This window comes from Caretta caretta, chromosome 2, assembly GCF_965140235.1.
Source record: "Caretta caretta isolate rCarCar2 chromosome 2, rCarCar1.hap1, whole genome shotgun sequence".
Classification (NCBI taxonomy): domain Eukaryota; kingdom Metazoa; phylum Chordata; order Testudines; family Cheloniidae; genus Caretta; species Caretta caretta.
The window spans coordinates 25,141,434-25,156,408 of record NC_134207.1 but is presented as its reverse complement, the minus strand read 5'-3'; the positions used below and the strand labels follow the sequence as shown (position 1 = coordinate 25,156,408).

Sequence of the window (14,975 nt, the reverse complement as noted above, 5' to 3'; positions counted from 1 at the left end):
ACTAAATGCCAGGTTTTTTCTACATACTTTATACAATGTAGTTCTATTTCTAAACCCATATTTACCAAAACAAAAGCATTATCAGAAAATTGGTAGTCTGGTAAAGTAAAACCTAGTAACTGTATTAAATAAATAGTGGTGTCTTGAGTTTGAAACACATGACATGATGGGAGAGGGAAAGTTATATAATTGTTTATGCTAAACAAGCAATCCAAGCTGTGAGGAAACATCTTGATTCTAAATGGCATTAGTATAACACGCTACAGCAGGAAGTAGTACAAGTGTTGAATATTATTGTAACCATAATAGTAAAAATAGAAAATCTGATATCTATTCAGTGGCCTGTTCAAAACCATTTGATGGTCTAAGTCCAGTTCCTAGAATACAGAAGGAAACATCACAAGACAAGTTCAGGGCAACTGCATCTGCATTTCCCCCCAGTGGTTCAGTAAGGGTACCCACTCTCGGCTTTCAGCTCCTCAGCTGGTGCCTCTCTTGGGTGGAGAGAGACATCTCTCTCTGTTTTGCCCAGAGTATTTCCAGGCTTGTCAGTTACCTTGCCTTCACTGTGTAACTTCCAGCACAGACAGGTTGCCCTAGAACACCTTCTTGCTTTCTCTTTCGATACAGATAACAGTATATATTGTTTCATAATACTATCATTGGTATTCCCTTTAATCCCTTTATTAACATATCTGAACACACTATTGCCCTAACTGCTTGTAGCGAGGAGGCGTGGCCTCCCTCAGACGCGGACACGGAGTGGAAGCCACAAGTTGCTGGGTGGGTGGAACCTGAAGGGCCACGCCCCGCAAGCCAGAAACAGAGGGGCAGGACAGGAAGAGGAAGCATAAAAGGCCAGCCCAGCAGCTCATTCAAGAGGGAGGTGTGGAAGGAGACAGATGCTCCTTCCCGGCTGCAGGAGTGGGATGCCAGAACCTCTGCTGCCCTGACGACCAGCCTGAGCTTCCAGAGAGCCCTGCCACTCCCAATGCTGAGGAGCTGCTACCGCTCCCTTGGCAAAGTATCCCAGGGAGACTGAGGGGGAGAGTAGGAAGCAGGCCAGGAGAGCCAGACTACTGTCTGGCTGTGGTGATGCCAGAAACACTGTCAGTGTGTTGTGGATAGATTTTCCGCTGACCCAGTGGCACACCACTCTGCCACTGTTAGGGCCCTGGGCTGTGATGCAGTTGAGTTGGGCGGGCCCGCGTCCCCCCTACCACCCCACCCCTGGGATGGCAGTCTAAGTTCCCTGTAAGCTGCGCAGTCACACAGCAGCCTATGTAGCGCTGCACAGGCGCTCAGGGTACCCGCCCAGCCAGGACCTGCCGCAGCCGGGGCAGGGGGCCATAGGCGCCAACTTCCCCTCTAGCCAGGGGGGACTCGACCCCCCCACCTCTTCCTCTAAGTCCCCGCCCCTGCCCCGCCTCTTCCCCCTGAGCGCACCCTGTCCCTGCTTCTGTCACACATCACCTTCATATTGGTGCACGTAACAAAATTCATTCTGCAGATGTGTGGGAAAAATTAAGAGGGAACACTGGTGGCAGTACTTCCCCTCCTTAAGCCAGGAGGCCTGTGCTCCTTGGGCATCCCTACTGGAGCCCCACAGACTGTGCTTGGTGCTCCACTCTGCAGGAGCCCCTAGAATGGGAGGATAAATTGCTACAGCTCTGCCTGATTGCAGGCCAGAGCCTTGACTGCTTGCCACCCCACTCTCTTTAAAGCCTGGTTGCAGGCCAGAGCCCAGACTGTTTATGGTGATGCCCCGCTTGAAGGCCAGGGCCCACTGAGAACTGCTAATTCCCGCTTTGTTTTTAATTCCTTTGGGAGAATACCCTAGGCAGACCAAACTGCGAGGAGGCATGGTCTCCCTCAGATGTGGATGCGGAGGGACAGGCATGCCAGTCTACACTGCTGCTGTGGCTAGTAACATCTACACCAAGTTATTTAAAATAACTTCAAATCTTTTCCTCAGAGGATCTTGAAAGTTCAGAGCTAATAAGTATATATTAAACACATTTTTGCCAATGTAAATAACAGCCAGAATTTCCAAAGTAAAGTTAGGCACCTAAATAAGTGGCCTGATTTTCAGAGGCACTGATCATCCTCAACTTCCAGTGAAGTCAATGAAAAGTGCAGCAACTCAGCACCTCTGAAAACCAGAAGACTCTTGTTTAGGTGTCTAATTTTAGAGGCACTCACATTTGAAAGTATTGGCCAATGTTTATTTAAATTATACTTTATTTGCTTCCAACCTGACTCTCCAGTGTGTTGACATACAACCAGAATTTCTTAAAAGCCTCCACAGATCTGCTAATAAAACATAGTGCCATCAGCAAGACTGCTGCTCACTTCCTTCTCATAAATCATTAATATATAAAACAAGAAACTGAAAATTGTACACAAGCTCAATGAAAAAACCTATTAGTCAGAGGCCAAAAGTGGGGGAAATTCATCTGTTCTCCTCCCAATTTTGCTCTTTGGAAAGTGGAAAAGCACCAGCTGTTTTCTATTTTTACCTGTGGGCTGGATTTTGCATTTGGCCTCCCTCCCTCCTAGACCATGTCCATTTCACTCTACTACTGCTCGGCCATATAGCCCAGGAAATATTTTTGTGCTACACAGATCACAAGATTAAGAAAAAACAATCAGAGTAAGCCCTTTAAGCAGTTTTTAATCCATAACAAGATTTTGCTCCATATTTTGTGATTATTTTCCTTAAGAGTCTTATTGAGGACTTTAGCAAAAACTTTTTTGAAAATCCACACTAACCATATTCATTAGATAACCTTCATCAACCATTAACATTTTCAAATATATTTTAATAGGTCAAAGAGGTACAAATCTTCTTCCCTTTAAGAAGTTATGCGGATTTGATACTGTTATTCTATCGTTAGACTCAGTTTCCTAGATCCAGAAGTGAGATACTCACTGGTCAGTATTTCTCAGAATAATATTTAGGTTTTGTGTTGTTTTATAAATATAGGCACCAGTTTAGCAACTTTCCAGCCTTCTAAACATCACTGGTCCTGGTGATTTAGAGTGCTTGAGTTTTATGGTGTTCCATAACTTCTTCCTTAAAGACTTCATTCAAATTTCCTGTGAAAATTGCTTAAGGAATAGGATTGATTCAAACAATTTATTTTACTTTTCTGCTACTTCATCATAGTCTTTAAATGCACCTCCAAACCCTGGCAACTTCACTAACAAATGCAGTCTTGTAATGCCCTTAATACACTTATTATGATATTATTACAGCCAGGAGAATTTCTTTAGAAACAAGGTGGTTTATCTCAAAAAGGATTTGGCCACTGAAAATAATTTAACGAAATAATAAACATTTTGTTAACTGAGACATTAGATCATGTCTGTTACCACATCGACCTTTTTGTCCTGAAGTCTAAAAATATTCTCCTTTCCTTCCATTCTCCCATATTTGACTACTCATTGATTCTGTCCTAATGAAAGCAGGTTATTCACAAAGGGTAAAATTTAATTCGTTAACTTTTATAAAATACTATCACTAAACTATTATAAAGTATTTCATGTTGTTTTTTAAACTGTATAATCCCTTATAAACAGGAACTATCATTTACCAACCAATCTGTATTATTTATAATTTTGGAAAGCTGCTTTTTTTATGTTCTCTAAAATACAAGTATTTTTCTCAATAGCAGTTAGCCCTGAAAATGTGCTCCACATAGACTTACTACTCTCTTAGCCTGGCTGCGTAACATCCCAAGATTTATGAGAAACAAAACTCTTTACAAATGTGTATTATAGTGTCATCAGTTTACTGACAGCTAGCTGAGCTGTGCGATGATGTCTTCTGGCTGCAAATATTTATAAAGGTAATAATTTCTAACTAACCTATCTAAATTGGCAAACTGCATTCAATCTTTTTGCCAATAATGGCTTTGTCCTTCCTTCATTTAAACTTAAGACACTTCAGGCTTAAGACAAGTCATTTACTTTTTGGAAGATTAAAGGAAATTACACAATGCTTTGGAAAATCAACGTAAGTTTCACCTTCCATAATCACCTTCCTCTCCCTGCTTGAAACTCACACATCATTGCTCTCTTCACTAATGTTTATGTACACACACACGCTAACATGTCTGAAAGAGGTTTCAAGACACCCATGTCAGCACTCATTTCACAAGTAAAAGCAAACAATCCTCATGGTAGTGGCAGTTCATAAAATATCCACTACACAGATCCTTTGGCTGAGGCAGTAAGGGCAAGGTAAGGAAGCGTGTGAAAGAGGGCATAGCGGGGCATAGCAGAATTGCTAAATCATTGAGGCATTGGCAAAGGCACAATGCTTTGAAATTTTACATTTAAAACATTGGCTTCAGTGTGTTAAGAAGTGGGAATTTACATGACATTGTACCTTTTATATATTTAATAAAAAACTAAAAAAAATTGTTCTTTTCCAAGGGAAGATGTCAAACCAACTGGGAGTTACAATATTCCCCTCTAATTCTGTCGCCTGTTTTACCCTACCACTATAAAAGTCTAAGGATTGGTACAATGATGATCCGTCCAGTTGAGAAAGGTCAAATGTAACTCCCTGGAGGGCTTCCTCACTGGCTCATAAATACAGAGAGATCAGTGCAGAACAACGTATGACCCTGTCCCCAGAAACTGGGGCTTCAGCCTTCCTATCTTTTTGGCTAGGTCATACAAAGGCCTCATCACGATTTTAGGAAAAAGTAGGGACAGGCCATCCATGGGGAAATCAAAGTTAAGATAGTAAGTAGATATCACCACCTCTTAAATCTATTAGTATTAAGAGTTTATCCTCCAGAACATTTGCTAAGAACAGTTATGATTGTGTCTCAGAACTACATTTTTGGGATACTGGATGCCTCAGGACAGGGCTTACAAAATTAAACTACTTACTAGCCAGAGTCTTGAAAAAAATGTACTTGTTTACTTACCCGCCCTGGGCAGGAATAATTCCTTCTCAGCTGGAGAAACAATGCCATCAACTACTGTAGAAGTTAAGCTTTAATTATAAAGAAAACTAAATTTCTAACTTTTATAGTTGTAAAGATAAACTTCACAAGATGAACCAAATGTGAACAAATGGAGTGCATTCTGACTATGCAGAAAGACAGCTCCCCATATCACTTCTGCTGCTTATATTTTTCCCAAGCCAGAGTTAAGTGAAAACTGAACAGAATACTGCCAGTTTTCACAGGTGCTATACAAAATCCTGGAGACAGCCATGAAATTTTAAAGAACTATCCCAGTTTCTTTGTCACTGCTTGGGAAAGCTATGAGCAGCAGCATCAGGAGCAAACACTGGAGCTGTTCACTGGAGAGGAGGACCCAAACATTTGAGTTTTGGAAAGGTGGGGAGTGAAAAAAAAGAGTAGTGGACACACCCCACTTTCACAGAAGCCAAGAGCCTGGTCAAAGGAAAAAGGAGCAGAGACCCTCTTCCTTCGTAACAGCAAAGCAATTGGAGTAAGAGGGGCTGGGTCACTCCCACTATCTATACCAGCAAACTTCATTCACTTAATACACCGCTAGTACAATTTCTACCACTGGCAGCAATGGTGCATTCTACAGGGTAGATGAAACTTCAGCTCTTTCACAAGGATGGTCTAATCCTAGTTTAAAAGGATGAATTATGACAGAAAAGTTTGCTTGTGTAGACGAGACCCCAGTGTCTATATTTTTTGGTCGTCCAGACACAAAAATAATTCCACAGACTGCATCTGCTGAAGTACAGAGCTTTGCCAAGCATCAGCACTATGAAATTAACATGATTCTTGTCAGTTTTACAGTGCTGACAAGATACTGAACAGTAGTGAGTCAATGTTAGAGCTAGGACTAGATTCAGGTCTCTTGACTTCCACTCTGGTGCCCTATCCACTGGACCGCATCTGGCAGAGTGGATTTTTCAAGCTTTTGCATGGATGGTTAGTAATGAGATACAGAGCCTACAGCTTCAAGAATCCAAGTTCAAATACAGCCCTGGCCTGGTGAAATGCTTCTGGAGGTCTTAGTCCAGATGCTAATATATAGGTGATGACATTACAATAACCAAAATTGGTGTCATTCCCGATAGTCAGCAGAGAGGCCAAGAACAGAATGGGCATGAAAACAGAAATAGCCTAACACTCTCCAAAGATGGTGTCTGTAGGCTGCTGCCTATGCTGTGGATAAATAGAAGACAGCGTCCACGAATGTCACTCGTACACTTAAAAAGAAAACACAATAAATTCACATTCAACATTAAAAACAAAAGAAAAACACTTGTACATGTTTTATACCATCAGTGAAAAGACTTGATAGTAAAGAGCAGTTCTGGATTGAACAAGAGCTGATCTACCATAGGCTGAAGTGTTCCTCCCGATTTCATACTCCATATAAATTAGATCGCCATCTGAACAGCTAGGTTGAATACGAAGTTAATAAAGGACAATTTCATGTTAGTGAACAGCACTTGTGGTTCAGGAATTAAGGCAAGGGAGAGGAAGTACCCTAATCCTTCTCTAACAGCAAGTTCCTAACCCATGTCAGGAGAAGTTTAAAGTTAAGTTTTATAATTTTGGGCTTTGAGGTAACCAAGATGCTAATATAATTTATCGTAGAAATCTAATAGTTAAGAAATGCAGGGTTCTAATGTATGCACAGGTAATGATAAAGACTAATAAACATGACAGATTATTAAATTAAGCTTCATAGAACACGACTGGTACTTAAAAATCCCATTTAACTGAATCTTCACTTAGGGCACATCTACACTACAACATTAAGTCAACCTATGATAGGTAGACTTACAGACACCACAATAATTATTGCTGTTTTTCATGTCCACACTACCCTCCTTCTGTTGGTGGTGTGCATCCTCACCAGGAGTGCTTCTACCAGGCTAAGGGGGCAGCACTGGGGGCTAAGAGCCCAGGCTCTGAACTGCATAGAGCTCCCTGCTCGGAGCCTGGATGCCCCTGGGGCTGCTGTCTGATTTCCCACTGCTGCCCAGGCTCCCTGCTGCTGCCCGGAGTTCTGGCTTCCTCCTGGAAGCCCAGCTGCTGCACAGATTCTCAGCTCTTGGGTTTGGATCCTATGGGCAGCCTGGAGCCCTGGCAGCAGTTGGGCTCCCTGTGGGGAGCCCGGCCTTGGCTCCAGGTGGTTAGCTCTGCAGGGAGTCCAGGAAGTAACTGGGCTCAAGGCTGGAGCCCCCAATGTTGGATCATATTAAAGAAGTTCAGTATTAAAATCACAAATGAGTTTGATTCCCCATAGTTTAAATTCCAGGGTATTACTAATTAAGAGGTCTCTTAGTTTTTGGTACTGTTTCTCTCCCTCTATGTGTGAAACTTGCAAGCTGCTAATTGTGTTAGTACATTCTAAGACAGAGTCTGTTCTCAAAGCAATTCACAGAGAGAGAGAGACTCAAAGCAATACTCTAACAACAGAAACAGCACCCAGAGACTCCCCGCCCTTTTGTTGTATTAACAATTGTGATTAAAATAGAGATAGAGGATGTATGTGGATGGATGCTTGGTGTGGATAATAACTGAATGATCAGGGAGGTGCCAGCCTAAGAATCCAGTGTCCATCGGCTGAAGAAGGCGTCAAGTGGAAATAACCAGAGGACCCCCCGGAGGGCAGACTGGAATCCACCCAACAGCCTCAAGAATGGGAGAACCAAAGAACAAGATAACATCTTGGAGCCGTCAGGAATGTGCTATCTGCTGATTGATTCAGCAACAGCATGATGAAGCAATTCCCATAGACTGGCATAGGAAGAAATTCCTATAAAAATAGACTCTAAAAAGTGAGAACTTTGGGGTCTGATTCTGCAAACCAACTTCCAGGAGCATCAGATGAGCATCTGACAAGGCCCTGCTCCCTCCTCAGGTCCAGGCCACCTGGCCAGTGGCTTGGCATGAGCAACTCTAAGGCTGGTAACTATAATAACAACCTTGCAGAACCTGTGTGTGTGTGTGTGTGTGTGTGTTTGTATGAATGAATGTGTGAATGAATATGAGATTGAATGGAATGTTATAACTAGAACTAACTGCTTACTATGATTCTTTCTGTATTCACAATAAATGTGGTATTTTGCCTTTTCCCCTTTAATAAGATCCTGCTGGTTTTTATTTTATTGGTACAACACCAACACCTGCCCCGGGGCGACAGTCCCATCTGTGAACCGAGTACTAGGTTCATAGCAGGGAGCCTACTAGCCTTTCTTGTCAATTTCACCGCTCCAACGCAAAGTCCTGAAATCAACAAGAATAACAGCCAAACAGCCAAAGTAAGTAGTTCAGTGTCTACACAGACAACTGTCTCGCCCTAACTACACCAACATAAGCCTTACGCCTCTCGTGGAGGTGGAGTTGTTATGTCAGTGTAGTAGGGCACTTACATCAGCTGGAGCAAGGCTGAAGTGTAGACACTATTAGTAGTGCTAATGTAGTGTAGACATAATTATGTTGAAGTAAGGCCGCTTTTGTCGATCTAAGTCTGTAGTATAGACCAGGCCATAGCCTCTTAACTGTCAGCATTCCACTAAACCAGCTTGTAGTCGAAAGAGAGCCTGAAACATGAGGACTGAAGAGATCTGGACAAAAGTAGCAGTCAAGTCTTGCTGATATAAAGCAAAGTTAGCAAAAGTCAGGTTGTGAGCAGAAGTCAGGCCCTGTAACAAAACATGCCTGCTTGCAAGGTCACAGAACCTGGCAAGAACAGGACTGGCATTGCCAAACAAAACACATTCCGAAGAAGTACTCGGCACAGGACACTCATGCAAACACATTCCAGAAGGGTGGTACCAGAACACCCTGGTACAGAGTTATGGTGTAAACACACTCTCCAAAGATGATACAAGGACACACTGACCCCCTCTTAAGGATAAGGTTAGGGTGACAGGGTGATAAATAAAGATGTTTTGATCAAACCATCATGTACAGCTTGGGTACCACTGATCTATTCTGACATCATAACACAGGCCATAGAAACTCTCCTAGAAAGGATTAAATGGGGTTAACTAAAGCTTTGTCTACACAGTTTTTGCACCAATATAACTAAATTGGTAGGAGAAGCAATTTAGTTAAATCAGTGCAATCTTTGGGTGGATGCAATTATTCCAGTATAAAGATGGCATTCCAATATAATTATAAATAATCTATGTTATTTTTTCCTCTGATTTTAGTTAAATTGGTGCAAACATTTATCACATATAAACCAGTGATTCTCAATCTTCTTGGGCTCAGGACCCATTTGTAAACCTTGATGGCCTGTCACAAGCCAGTAAATAGCTTTAGTACAAAACTCGCTTACAGTATATTCTTACCCATGATATATAAATTTACACATTAATATAATGCAGTACTAAATAAGTACACATGCATAATATAGTGACTGCACTGGTTCCACGGGGTTGGACAGGCTCGGCTTCCAGCTCCAGATGTTGCAATCTCCGGGTTTGCAGTGCCACTCAGGTTTGGCCAGGTCCAGCCAAATTTGCGAGCGTGGTGTTGTGGCCTGACACATGGGGTTACTCATACAAGTTTGGCCCAGTTGGCCCTCTCATCTTGAAATGGAGCACCTGGGCTAAATGTGAGTGGGGCTGTGACCCCGTGCACCTATGAATCAGGAAGTCAAGCCCAGCCAGCCCTGAAGAACCAGTGCCACAAAAGCCACTGCTGTGAGTCGAATGTGGGGAGGGCTGTGCAACCCCCCCCCCCCGCCCCCCACTCCAGGACCCAGCCTTCTTTCCTTCCCCACAGGGCCTCCCATGTGCCCCTTTGACACATTCTGGCAACCCACAAGTTGAGAAACCCTGGTGTAGATAAGACCTAAATCATAAAATTGTTCCCCAGATGATATGACATGTCTTTTGACTTCTAGTAACATATTCATTTGAAAACAATGAGTAAGAAAGACTAAAACACCTGAAGCATTGAAGGTGAACCTCTGAGTCCATCACATTTGTCTAACAACATTTGATACCACGGCAAAGTAAAACAAAGAAATGTTAATACAAAAATCAGTAATGAAATTTCTCTAGCACAGCACTATAGAAGGAAACAGACCAAAGACTGAAGATTATATTTTACTTTATAGTCAAACTATTAGAGTAGTGGCCCAAGCTAGACAAATTCTCTTTTTCAGGAAATAATTCAATATACGAAAGGAACTGTTAAAGGAAACCATGATTTAGTTAATGGCTAACTCTTTCTTACTAAGATTGATGTTACTATAAGAAAATCATCAGTTGAAATCTGCCAGTGGAAAAAACCGACTTACTATCATAGTAACATAAGGCAGCTCATTTACAGAATTTCAAACAAGTTACTTACTGCTTTGACTCATGGTGACAAACCTCCAGTGTTGGATCATTATAAATAAAAGCTGCTTCCAGATCATTGACTCTTACTCTGTATATTCTGCATTGTTTACTGTTCAGTTTGATTCTATTCAGGTTTGCAACCGTGGGAAATATAGTCAGTTCCACATAACCCTATAAATATGTAAACCAATATCATCATTTAATTATGCAGTCATATTCAAAAACACAATATAAAAGTATTTCTTTCTATTAATTCATTCTATTCATATTTTTAAAAGGGACACCACAGTCAAACAATAGATCCAAATGCTAATTTTTTGTTTAAAAAAAAAGAAAGAACAAAGTTTCATAAAACTTATAACTTTTGAAAGATGAATATTCTCATGTGTATTACTGGAGATCATTTAACTTTTTTTTAATTGACTAGAATTCATGTTGATGGTGTCCCTTTTAATTAAACAAATGATTGTACCTAACTCATAATAAAACTGGATTCCATAAGATAAAGCTTTTATAATCCTCCAAGGTGATCCACACAGGCAGATTTGTGAACTCATTCAGAGCTCCATTAACTTCAACAGTGTTCTGCATTGCTGCCAGGGTCTGGCCATTAGTCCATATGGATTCAGGATCAGGGCATAAATCTCTACTATTCTAACCCTTAAATAAACAGTGGCATTAGCTGAAATTGTTATTGTTTATTTTTAGAGGTATGAAAGCCAATTTTAACCAGCGTGGATAGAAATGATTTTGAGGGGGAGGGAACAGATTTTTTTAATATAAATCGGATTTTTTTATTTTGTTATTTAAATTATAATTTTAAATAAGCCTGTGTAAAATGAAATCTGAATTTACCACAAACTATGTTAAGGCATAATCTTATTATAATCTCTTAAAACATTTTAAGGTAACATTTTTATTTGGCATGTATAGTCCAAATGAAATTAAAAAGACTTGAATCTAATTCCAAATAAATTCAGGCACAAATTACTGTCCATCTTGCATCTGTATATCTGAAATTCATATGAAACCACAGTTCTGTTTGGTCTCATTCCCTTGGGCAAAAGAGTCCTGTAACAGGCTCCTAGTCAGACCATAAAAAGCGCAAAGAAGTTACAGAGCATAGGCAGCTTTCGTGCAGTTATATTTCCTCAAAAATACAGAAGAAAATCTTGGTTTTGGATATGACCTTTAATATTTTTGTAAATAATATACTTACTACAACAGACTTTCTCTGAAAATTTATGTTGTTGATGCAGACTACCTGGTGGGTTGTGCTGGAAAAAACAAAAACATTTAAAATAAGAATATAGACAAATAACATATCAATGTCATTTCTCATGTTTCTTTAACTTAGTTAAAAGAAAATCTTAGTTGAACAATCTTTATATCATGTGTATGTCTACATACATAGATATTGTATACATATTATACTCAGTGTGAAAATATGTGTACATAAACATAAGGAGAGAATTTATGGCATGAAGGTCTTATCTGCATGAATGACCACATACAAGCAATGAAATGGGAATTATGCAGGGCATCCCAAAGGTGTCACTAAAACCATCAAAGCATCACACCATCATATAGGCTGTACACACATACGCTACAAGGAAAAATATAGTTTGAACTGTTTTGAACAGCTTTAAAATATTGTACTGGAATTATTTTTGAATCTTTTTGTCTGTTACCCCAAATACAATAACGAAGGGCTCAGAGGAAGTTATGAAAGCTCTAACAATTACCTAAATAGCTTTTCAATATGTGAAATGTCAATTATTAGAGTACAATATCACCAACTATATAAAAACTGACTGAGTTCTATCCCGGCCAGGCTGCAAGAGAATAGGACTGGCTATTGCCTGCTATGGACCTCAAAGAGGCATAATTGCTGGGGAGGAGGGAGGGAGTGGATAGAGGGCATAAGGAGTAAACATTTCTCTGGCAAGATGACTCTCTCATCATATATACAAATCCTATACATGAAAGAGCAAGACACCCAGCTGTCCTTTAGGAAACAGCACTTGCTTCAAGCATTGGAAGGTCCTGAGAAATAAACATTTAAAGCAATGGTATACCGCCACAAACTCTGCAGGCAGATCTTTGCATATCTGCAAAGATCATGCAGGATTGAGGCCTGAAATATTTTTTACCACTTTTTCCTTTGGTTGGTACTACAGAGCACATACAGCTATGGAACAATGAACAGAATTCTATACTGGTCCATGCATCGTAAGTAGCACTGTTAACTAAGTTACAGCTGAAAAATCTTTATACATGAATTGGAAAAGACAGAGCTTTCCTTCCAGATATCATGCTGAGTCTGAAGAGTAGATAATTAGAAAAAAATATTTTACATTAAAATGGTGAACATTTGATATGGAATCACTGGAACAGGGAAACCCACAATGCATTTTTAAAGAGTAAGATTTCAGAGTATAACTGAATGTTCAGCAATAATTTTAAAGCATCCCTAAATTACCCCTGTACAGCTTCATTTGACTTTACTTTAAAACCAACCATAACGGTCAACTTTTGGTCAGCGTACAGCCTACACGACAAAGCTTTCAGATTACATAATACAGAGAATGAACACTAATCTCAAGCACGCAAAAGAAATACAAAAATTAATACTTATAATTTATAAGGTCTTGGGCTCTCAAATCCCTTGTCTCCTTTCTTCCTATTCATCCTGCACAGCAGCACTTAACTGTTGAGAGTCAAATATGCATCAACTTCGTCCTCATTAGTGGTCTTTGGATGGGTGGTTTGATTTTTCCCCTTGTCAAGTTCCCTTTCATTACTGTTCTATCACCAGTGGATCTAAGACTCCCAAGATTCAGTCATGGCCAGATCAGAGAAGCCGCAGTTATAAAGTCAACATACAGTCTTCTTATTTATACTATGTGTGTGTGACACACAATTCCCTTCCACAGAAGGTACAAGGAGGTGACAGATCTCCTGCCTCCCTCACCCTGGAAGCTACACAATCTGAGCTGCTAAATGCAGAGTGGAAATAGGTGTTGCAGGCCTGCTCCTCAACAAGTGATGGACTTTGCTGGGGGAGGTCTGGGAACTACTGATGGTGATGACCGGGGTGAGGGGTTCATGCTCCTGCCAGTGCAGCCTCCTGCTGGGTCAGCAGGGGCTGCTGCTAATAGGTAGGTGGGAGGGGGCTGCTGAGGCGTTCGCTATTTTTAGGCGGGAACGAGGCGGCCGCTCCCGGGCTCTTGGGGGTGGGGGAGTCGGCGGCGGGGCGGGCGTTGCTTGGCGGTGTCGGCTGCTGCCAAGAGGGGATGGGGCAGGTCGGGGGCTGCTCTGCGGCCCCTGCCAGGTGGGGTGCCGTGGGGGCACGGCTCGGCTGCAGCCCTGGGCGAGCAGAAGCCGCTCCTGACTTGGTAGCGCTGGGGTTATGGCTCCTAGGCGCGTGGAAGCTGCTCCGGTGCCTGGCTGGGGGCTGCCGCCGTTCCCGGGGCAGGGGCTGGGCTGGCGGCCGCTGCTCGCCGGCGGCGTGTCTCGGGGGCGGCTAGGCGCTAACCCGCACACACACAGCAGCTCGGGCCCCTGGATGCAACTGCGTCCCAGCGCTCAGCAGGGCGGGCGAGGCGCTGCCTGGGCCCGTCCAGCGTCCGCCGGATCCACACCGCCAGTAAGCCCTGCAGCAGCTGCGGCCGCCATTTTGTTGGTAACCTTTGAACTTCCGGCAGTTGAAAGGTCAAGGCTGGCTTAAAGGCTTTTAAAAAAACCCTCTTTTCCATCGCCCCCTGTGCGGCGCGACCTGGAGGAATCTGAGCGAGACAGAGAAAAGGACGGGGGGGGGAATCAAAATTATAGCGATGAGCTTTTCGGCCGGATTGCGCATGCGCATCTCGCCCGTAACCTCGCAAAGCGGCCCGGCCGTGAGCAACTCTGGGAGGCGCGTGCGCAGTGTTTGTGCCTGGAGCTCCTGGTGGTGGTTTGGGAAGGGGTGGGGGCAGGGAAACAGGGATGTGCACTGTAAGGACAGGCGGTGGGACCCACCTGCCGCATTTCCCGAGCCCCCACTCTCGCTCGGGCGTCTCACACCATTTCCTGCCCAGTTCCTTATCCACTGGGCGGCTTGGCTGTGCCCCATTGGCGAGGGTGGAAATCTGTGTTAGGCGATGCCTCGTTTCCACCGTCCAAGTAAGGCTGGGGCAAATCTTCAGCAAAAACGTTTTCAGTGGGGAAGAACTATTTTGTGACTCTTTTTACTAAACGTGGCTTTGTTTTTTCGGGGTGGGTTGTGGGGCGGGGTTGTTTGTGTTTTTGAAAGAAGTGTTGGCTTTTCGGTTTCGGGAAGACTTAAAAATGAACACCTGAAAAACGAAATATTTGGGAGTGCTGCCGCACTGCCTCGCGGGAGTAGTAGTTCTGCCCTCTCACGTCCTGTTCTCGCTGGGCTGGTTGGCTGGCTTGCTTCTTCCATGGTGTGCAGCCCTCCCTCTCCAAGAGAGGAGACTGCTGTTGTATCATGAAGGATGTAGTCTGACCTATAGCAAATGGGAGAATGAGGCACCAAACTGAAATGTTTTAGATTTTAGCTGGAATATTTGTTCTTGTATTTCTGCTCGATTATCAAAATTCTATTGAAGATTTAGATGTAAACAATTTTGTTGCAGGTTTCAGAGTAGCAGCC

At 42.5% G+C, this 14,975-nt stretch overlaps 1 protein-coding gene across 1 annotated transcript in view; it reads right to left on the bottom strand.

The window, feature by feature from the left end:
* Positions 1–14,022, bottom strand: part of TAF2 (TATA-box binding protein associated factor 2) — a 106,361-nt gene extending 92,339 nt beyond the window's left edge. Inside the window, exons 1-3 of the mRNA XM_075124957.1 lie at positions 12,957–14,022; positions 11,538–11,592; positions 10,329–10,489 (exon numbers count right to left, since the gene is read on the bottom strand). Coding sequence (XP_074981058.1) covers positions 10,329–10,489; positions 11,538–11,592; positions 12,957–13,009 — 269 coding nt within the window. The 5' untranslated portion in view covers positions 13,010–14,022. The remainder of the gene's footprint in view (positions 1–10,328; positions 10,490–11,537; positions 11,593–12,956) is intronic.
* Between the last annotated feature and the right edge of the window lie 953 nt (positions 14,023–14,975).